Source organism: Phyllobates terribilis, unplaced genomic scaffold (assembly GCF_046119375.1).
Source record: "Phyllobates terribilis strain yellow unplaced genomic scaffold, ASM4611937v1 Scaffold_9__5_contigs__length_417890890, whole genome shotgun sequence".
NCBI classification, from domain to species: domain Eukaryota; kingdom Metazoa; phylum Chordata; class Amphibia; order Anura; family Dendrobatidae; genus Phyllobates; species Phyllobates terribilis.
Genome location: NW_027362769.1, coordinates 50432591 through 50442088, shown reverse-complemented (window position 1 = coordinate 50442088; position 9498 = coordinate 50432591). Strand labels below are relative to the sequence as shown.

The 9498-nt window shown below is 42.5% G+C and overlaps 1 protein-coding gene across 1 annotated transcript in view; it reads left to right on the top strand.

The window, feature by feature from the left end:
* Window positions 1-156: 156 nt before the first annotated feature.
* The window catches only part of CARF (calcium responsive transcription factor), a 63233-nt gene continuing 53891 nt past the window's right edge, over window positions 157-9498 (top strand). The window contains exon 1 of the mRNA XM_073646444.1: window positions 157-273. Coding sequence (XP_073502545.1) covers window positions 195-273 — 79 coding nt within the window. The 5' untranslated portion in view covers window positions 157-194. The remainder of the gene's footprint in view (window positions 274-9498) is intronic.

Here is a 9498-nt window from a genome sequence, read left to right as displayed (position 1 = left end):
GCTCACCGTACCCCTTCCACAAAGTGTGTCAGCTTTATTGATGTGGTCACGCCGGTTTAGCTCAGGGCAGATTTTACATAAGAAATATCTATACACAAGTCAACCGCACTGTAATCGCGATGCTTTCTGTGGTGACTTTGTTTCTCCATGTCCGGGTTGCGTTCCACGAGCCTACGGAAGCCGTAAAAGGACCAATGGTGGAGGCCTTTTGTTCGTGGGCGCATGCGCGAGTGTCCCGGTCTCCATGGTGGTGCCTGGAAAAGCCAAGACGAGGTTGAGTAGACTCGTTTTGAATTTTCTCTTCTTGGGTGGCAGGGTCTCACCCCTCCCCCTTTATAGAGCCGCGTGCAGGGCAGAGAGCGGGGGAGAGCTCCGGGGAGCGGTGCGGTCACGCGGGGGATGGCGGAGCCGCACATGGGGTGTCTGCGCCGGGCGGCAGCCTTCTAATATGGCGGTGCTGACTGCTCACTGGCATCTGGCGCAGATGTGACACGGGCTGCGACAAGTAACGGGACAGGACTGTCCTATATGTTCTGCAGGCGGCATGAAAAGGGGCGGTGTGTGACATAATACTATAGATCTTCTTATTAAAGGGGTGGTGCACTGATCTGCCATATGTGGTTATTGCTATCCATCGTGTCTTATTAAAGGGGTTGTGCACTGATCTGCCATATGTGGTTATTGCTATCCATCGTGTCTTATTAAAGAGGTTGTGCACTGATCTGCCATAAGGGGTTATTGCTATCCATCGTGTCTTATTAAAGGGGTTGTGCACTGATCTGCCATATGTGGTTATTGCTATCCATCGTGTCTTATTAAAGGGGTTGTGCACTGATCTGCCATAAGGGGTTATTGCTATCCATCGTGTCTTATTAAAGGGGTTGTGCACTGATCTGCCATAAGGGGTTATTGCTATACATTGTGTCTTATTAAAGGGGCTTTGCACTGACCTGTGCCTATATGAGGTTGTCCCTTCACATTGCTGATGCCATTGTTATCCGTGTCACTTCTGATGTAATGCTGCGCTCTGGGATACCCAGTGCCTGTGGACCACTATGTCTCCAGTTATACCAGGCAGAGATGCCGTTATGTCACATATGACTGATCCAGCCATCAGATGCCGCCGCACCATGTGCAGTGGTGTTCTGCTGCCCCTTTTTGTCTCCCCAATTCCACTTTTATTGGGGTAAAAATCCCAGTGATCCATAATTTTTCTTCAGTCTTTAATGCTCGTCACTGCTGTTTAACTGCACAAACCTCATTTGGAAACCTTGATATTTTTTTTCCTGAATGGTGGCTATGTTTGTCCTTAGTGTGTGTTCACGCCAAGTTTTTTGCTGAACTTTTGGAAGAAACTTTCCAAAAAGAGCACGTTTGGATTAATCACTAAAATTCTGAAAGGAATGAAATAATAGGGAAAAAAAGCAGAAAGTGCTATCTAAGCACAGGGAGTGTGTACAGGTGTTGAAAAAGATAAATGCTTATATTTTCACACATTCCTATATCAGTTGTGCTAATAGGCACAATAGAGAATGTGTGAATGCCAGATGGGATCCTTCATGGGTGTGCTGCCATTCCAGTATATCCTGCAGGTACTTGTACGTACTCCTTCCTAGGTAATTCCTTACCACGACAAAAAAAAAGTTACGAAAAGAGAGAATTCTGGCAGGCACTCCTGTTTTAAGAGGAATCTCCAAGATGAATTGCAATGGTCCAACAGGATGTCTTCATTATTGATGACAATTATTAAATCTTTTTTAAAAAGTAGGAATTTATTAAAATTAAAAATATTTTTATATGTTCAGAGCCTTCATCAGCTGTCTGGAAGTGTATGTCTTTCCTCATTTTTATGAGTGGGGCACTTCATACAGAGTGACCCATCAAAAAAAAAAGGAAAACTCCCACTCCCTATCTCCGTCTCTAATTAGTCAATGCATGGATATATATACCCTTTTTCTATGTTTGCTTTAGGATCATATTTTAAACTTGATTAATCACAGAATCTGATCTAATATCGCTATTTAAATACATATGTATATTATATGCATCACAAAGCTAAAAATGCATTACTATTAAAAATAGGGGAAAGATATATGTACATTATTTTTCCTATATTATATATTGTGGATTTCCCCTTTTTCTACATCCTCTTGTTAATCATGATTATTATATATATATATATATATATATTAATTACAGAATTCCCCCATTTATAATGAAGTGACCTCTATTCCAACTTAAAAACCCCATCAAATTTCTATCTATAACAGTCGGCGCTCATATTTAAATTAAAAAAATAAGGGGAGTAGATATTAAGTCTCCTTTTGGCCACCAAATCACTAAATCCCTATCTTCCAACCACCAAAAATGTACTCCAATTGGAGGCTGATGACCCCACACTCGGCAGGCAGCAGCGCGGGCCCCACCATTCTCCATCCCGCTTGATGGCATGAATCCCCTATTACCCATCCAGAGTGCACCCCACTCCAAAGTGGACACAACTGAGTGTATGTATATACTTGAACATATATCTATATTGCTAATATGTAATGGCTGAAAGGCAAAACAGAAGTGGAAACCCCACCCAAGTGATACAACTACAATTCTTACATAAACCTGGTGGATTGGAATTTGAGTATTTAAATGTGTTCCAAAACTTCATTGAGCCCATTTGGATATAAACTGTGCAGTTTATATATCCAATGAGACTCTTTCCTATTTAATATTGTTCTATTTCTAGTGAATGGGTACCTGCTCTAATGGAAGTACTCTTACGGAGCTGAATTTTTTTTTCATGTTTTAAAAATACAGCTCTGGCAAAAATGAAGAGACCACTGCACAGTTTTCTAAAAATCACCATCTCTACATGTCTGACAGCCATTCCATTCCAGTGTCAGTTGAATTCCAACCAAAGTCCACCTCATTCTACTTAATGTGCTTCTGATTAGGTGATCACCTGAACCAAATCTTATGTAATGAGGGAAAGTATAAAAAACACTGCTGTGGACTTCACAGTCCTCTTGCAATAGGACAAGCTGGATGGCAAAACAAGTGCTAGGAATGGCCCAAAGGTAATTTGAAAAATAACCATGCCAAAGGAGTTGAAAAGAAAAGTCTTCAGTGAGGAAAAGAAGGGCTCAATTCTGGCTTTACTAGCAGAGGGATACAACAAGGTCAAGCAGCAGACATTGGGGACAACAAAGCTACAGACCAGCAGAGGGCGAAAGCGACTCTCCACTGACCGGTATGACCGTCATCTTATTCTAATGTCACTCAGCAACCGCAGGATGACATCAAGTGACCTACAAAAGGAATGGCAGCTGGGGTGAAGTGCATGGCAAGAACAGTTGGTAACAGGCTCCTAGAGGCAGGGCTCAAGTCATGTAAAGCTAGAAAAAAGCCTTTTCAATGAGAAGCAAAGGAGAGCCAGGCTGAAGTTTGCCAAAGACCATAAGGATTGGACCATAGAGGACTGGAGTAAGGTAATCTTCTCTGATGAGTCTAATTTTCAGCTTTGCCCAACACCTGGTCTTCTAATGGTTAGACGGAGAACTGGAGACGCATACAAGCCACAGTGTCTTGCACCCACTGTGAAATTTGGTGGAGGATCGGTGACGATCTGGGGATGCTTCAGCAAGGCTGGAATTGGGCAGGTTAATCTTTGCGAAGGATGTATGAATCAAGCCGCATACAAGGTTATCCTTGAAAAACACTTCCTTCTGCTCAGGCAATGTTCCCCAACTCTGAGGACAGTTTTTTTCCAGCAGGACAATGCCCCATGCCACACAGCGAGGTCAATCAATGTGTGGATGAAGGAGCACCACATCAAGACCCTGTCATGGCCAGCCCAATCTCCAGACCTGAACCCCATTGAAAACCTCTGGAATGTAATCAAGAGGAAGATGGATAGTCACAAGCCATCAAAGAAGAACTGCTTACATTTTTGTGCCAGGAGTGGCATAAGGTCACCCAAAAGCAGTGTGAAAGACTGGTGGAAAGCAGCCAAGACGCATGAAAGCTGTGATTAAAAATCATGGTTATTCCACCAAATATTGATTTATGAACTCTTCCGGCGTTAAAACATGAGTATTGTTGTTTCTAAATGAATAAGAACTTGTTTTCTGTTCATTATTTGAGGTCTGAAAGCACGGTTTATTTTTTATTATTTTTACGATTTCTCATTTGCTGCAAATAAATACAAAATTTTTAGCTTTGAATTTCAGATACATGTTGTCAGTAGTTTATAGACTAAAACAACAATGTACATTTTACTAAAATATATACCTATAAAGAGAAAAATCAGAGAAAATGAAAATTTTGCAGTGGTCTCTTAATTTTTGCCAGAACTGTGTATGTTTTGACAAACTCTGTTTTAAGTACATCTCCTAACATTATATCGATGTCCATTCATTCGGGTTCTTAATGTCTGTGTAGTACGACCCACATATGTAAGAGCATAAATAGCAAAATCTGAATTACATGTTCATTTTTGATTGAGATAGTGTTTGATGTTTTTTTTTTTTTTACTTAAATGGATCTAGTTTTTTGAACAATGATTTTGCAACATTGGCAAGGTTTTTTCCACATTTAAATGCCCCATTTTTGATCTCGGTGTTTTCCCTTATTTCTACTGTAATCATTTCTGAGGGACTAACCTTGCTCTTGTTTTTATTATTTTCATCATTTCTTAAACAACTGGGTGCAACACAGTTCTTTACTGTTATACCTCTCCGAAATGTTATAGTCGGTTTTTGGGGAATGATTTTCTTTAATATGGGATCTTTTTGGAGGAGGTACCAATACTTGTTCAATATACTTCTAATAAATTGGTTACCCCTGTTATGAAACTATATTTCCATCTCGATATTTCTCTATTAATATTGGAAGTATTATTTTTATTGTTTTTCAAGGAACCAAGAAGACATTCTTTCTGAGTGAGGTTGAGATTGTTCACATAAGCATTTTCAACAAGTGTTCTAGGGTAACCCTTTTCTTTAAATCTGGTATATAAGATCTGTGATTGTGAAACCTGATCAGTAGTAGATGTACAATTGCGTCTGATGTGCCTAAATTGTCTTGTAGGTACACTACCGTTCAAAAGTTTGGGGTCATTTAGAAATTTCATTATTTTTGAAAGAAAAGCAAATTTTTTTTCAATGAAGCGAACATTAAATGAATCAGAAATACACTCTATACATTGTTAATGTGGTAAATGACTATTCTAGCTGCAAATGTCTTGTTTTTATTGCAATATCTACATAGGTGTATAGAGGCCCATTTCCAACAACCACCACTCCAGTGTTTTAATGGTACATTGTGTTTGCTAACTGTGTAAGAAGGCTAGTGGATGTTTAGAAAACCCTTGCACAAGTATGTTAGCCCAGCTGAAAACGGTTTGGCTGATTTGAGAAGCTATAAAATTGACCTTCCTTTGAGCTAGTTGAGAATCTGGAGCATTACATTTGTTTGTTCTATGAAACTCTCAAAATGGCCAGAAAAAAAAGAGAACTTTCATGTGAAACTCGACTGTCTATTCTTGTTCTTAGAAATGAAGGCTATTCCATGCGAGAAGTTTCCAAGCAACTGAAGATTTCCTACAACGGTGTGTACTACTCCCTTCAGAGGAGAGCATAAACAGGCTCTAACCAGAGTAGAAAGAGAAGTGGAGGCCCATTGCACAACTGAGCAACAAGACAAGTACATTAGAGTCTCTAGTTTGAGAAATCGACGCCTCACAGCTCCTCAACTGGCAGCTTCATTAAATAGTACACGCAAAACGCCAGTGTCAACGTCTACAGTGAAGAGGCGACTCCGGGATGCTGGCCTTCAGGGCAAAGTGGCAAAGAAAAAGCCATATCTGAGACCAGCTAATAAAAGGAAAAGATTAATATGGGCAAAAGAACGCAGACATTGGACAGAGGAAGATTGGAAAAAGTTTTATGGACAGATGAATCAAAGTTTGAGGTGAGACGCAGAACAACTGAAAAGATGCTGGAAGAGTGCCTGACGCTATCTGTCAAGCATGGTGGAGGTAATGTGATGGTCTGGGGTTGCTTTGGTGCTGATAAAGTGGGAGATTTGTACAAGGTAAATGGGATTTTGAATAAGGAAGGCTGTCACTCCATTTTGCAATGCCATGCCATACCCTGTGGACAGCGCTTGATTGGAGCCAATTTCATCCTACAACAGGACAATGACCCAAAGCACACCTCCAAATCATGTATGAACTATTTAGGGAAGAAGCAGGCAGCTGGTATTCTATCTGTAATGGAGTGGCCAGTGCAGTCACCAGATCTCAACCCCATTGAGCTGTTGTGGGAGCAGCTTGACCGTATGGTACGCAAAAAGTGCCCATCAAGCCAATCCAACTTGTAGGAGGGGCTTCAGGAAGCATTGGGGGGAAATTTCTCAAGATTACCTCAGCAAATTAACAGCTTGAATGCCATAGGTCTACAATGCTGTAATTGCTGAAAAGGGAGCATTCTTTGACGAAAGCAAAGTTTGAAGGAGAAAATTATTCTTTCAAATAAAAATCATTATTTCTAACCTTTGTCAATGTCTGGACTATATTTATCAAATGAGTTACAAAATGATTAGAAAAAGTATGAGTTTTCATGGAAAACACAAAATTGTCTGGGTGACCCCAAACTTTTGAACAGTACTGTATGTTCTTCCACTTTGGATGTGAGCTGGAACACTCCAAATAGCCATTGGCATCCACAGATTTAAAATATGTCCTACTTCTAATACTGTAGAATCATCCAAGGAGAATAATCCAAGATCAAGGAACACTTTTTTCACCAGAGGTCTGTGCAGTGAAAGCTAACTCTCAAGAGTTTTCATTTAACTCCTTGATTAATTTAGAAGTCTTTCCTTTTGCTATCAGATTAGCAGGCCAGTCCAAAGCATCAGTGCCTTCATCATGCAGGAACTGCCAATACACTCCAGCCACATGAGGTCTGGCATTGTCCTTTATCAGAAGGAACCCAGGGCCCACTGCACCTTCATATGGTCTCACAATGGGTCTGAGGATCTCATGTCTGTACCTAATGGCAGTCAGGGTACCTCTGGCTAGCACATGGAGGGCTGTGCAGCCCTCCAAAGAAATACATTCCCACACCATTACTGACCCACTGGTCATGCTGGAGGATGTTGCAGACAGCAGATCGCTCTCCATGGCGTCTCCAGACTCTGTCACATGTGCTCAGTGTGAACCTTCTCTCATCTGTGAAGAGCACAGGGCTCCAATAAGGAATCTGCCAATCTTTGTGTTCTTAGGCAAATGCCAATCGCCCTGCACGGTGTTGGGCTGTAAGCACAACACCCACATATGGACATCGGGCCCTCATACCTCCCTCATGGAGTCGATTTCTGACAGTTTGAGCAGACACATGGATGTTAGTGGCCTGCTGGAGGTCATTTTCCAGGGCTCTGGCACTGCTCCTTCTTGCACAGAGGAGGAGGGTAGTGGTCTTGGTGCTTGGTTGTTGCCCTCCTGCGGCCCCCTCCATGTCTCCTGGTGTACTGGCCTGTCTCCTGGTATCTACTCCATGCTCTGGACACTGTGCTGACAGACACAGCTACGCTTTTTACCACAGCTCGCATTGATGTACCGTCCTAGATGAGCTGCACTACCTGAGCAACTTCTGTGGGTTGTAGACACCGCCTTATGCTACTGAACCTCTAGGGGTGAGAGCAATGACAAAATGCAGAAGTGACCAAAAGAACAGCCAAAAAGGATGAGAACAGAGAAATGGTCTGGGGTCACCACCTGCAGAACCACTCCTTTATAGGGGGTATCTTGCTAATTTCCTATCATTTCTACCTGTTGTCTGTTCCATTTGCACAACAGCAGGAGAAATTGATCTACAATCAGTGTTGCTTCATAACAGGACAGGTAGATATCACAGAAGTGGAGTTACATTGTTTAAATGTTCCCTTTATTTATTTTAGCTAAACCACAGTTTTTCCCTGTGCATAATACTACGAGTCCCAGTACAAAGGCCTCCTTCACCCCCCAGTGCTGTCATATTGCTTTTTCTGCAAATTTTGTCTAATCCCAACAAAAAAAAGCCTAATGATTGCAGTGTGTGAATAACTCTAATAACTCCAGCTTGTAAGGTGATGCAGTTGACCTAATAGGTATAATACACCACTTAAAAAAAAATTAATAGGAACATGTCACTTTGGAAAATTCTATTTACCTGCAAATATAGGGTTAATCTGCAAGTGTGGCTACTGGGAGGCGCTGGCTTTCAGTCATGGGGGCGGTGCAGGGAGCAATTAGTCATCACTCACAGCACCACTGCTGTACTGTAAGCTTGCTGGGCACTTTGATTGACAGCTCTACACAGATGCGCTGCAAAGTGAGCTGAGAATCGAGGTGCTGGGATGTGCCCACAGCCACCACTCATATTCATTTTCTCCTAGTAGCCGCACTTTCTGTAAGGAGGCCCGACACCATTGTAACACAATTAACAGTCAGCTTAATCTTGTTTTCCAAGGTGACTGGTTCCTTTTATGGGAACACTTAAATCACACATTGGACCTTGGTGAAGGGATGTTTCATGTATTACAGTAACTCCTACTGTGGTTCTGTAGTGGGTATAACCCCCATGTGTCTGTATTCACTCCTAACAAGGCTGCTCATGTTGTCCAGGGTTCTCCTTCCAGACCTGGATTTGGGCATCAGTGGCTCCTGGACAGCCTGCGGTGCTACTTGGGGTGTCAGATGTGTAATATCCCACAAGATCTCAATTGGGAATCCGGTCTGGGAAAAATGGGGGCATACATGTATTGTAAAGGCCCCGTCACACATAACGAGATCGCTAGCGAGATCGCTGATGAGTCACGTTTTGGTGACGCAATAGCGATCTCGCTAGCGATCTCGTTATGTCTGACATGTAGCAACGATCAGGCCCCTGCTGTTAGATCGCTGATCGTTACAAAGCTTCCTGGACCATTCCTGGGTCGTTGCGCTCCCGCTGGGCAGTGTGCATCGCTGTATTTGACACCTTGTCAACGACCTCGCTAGCGATTCAGAACTGAGACACGTAGAGGTGCATAAATTGGACTTTTCTACGTTCATCGTCCCCGATTGGTGGTCGCTACTGCGTCCTTGTTTTTTCAGATCCCACCAGCGTTCTCCGGCTGTGACTCCACTTTGAACAAATCAGACATCTTTAGCGAAGTAGGTATTGTTTGGGGTCTCAAATGAGTTTCCATTTTTAATTCATTTATAGGACATCTACCAATTATCTGCTATCATTGCTCTTCAGGGAGTGAGGGCTTGGCTTCAATAGCGATCTCGTTAGCGATCTCGTTATGTGTGACGGGGCACCAGGACCGTTAAAATACTGGCAGCAGTTGTCGCAGCAGGTCTTCGCATCATGGGTGTTTCTGCCATGTCCCACTGGTTGAAGGCCTGCAATTGCAGGATCGTTTGCACGCTATACACCGAGCTCCACTTCCCCATTGGCTCGGTCCACAGAGTCCACA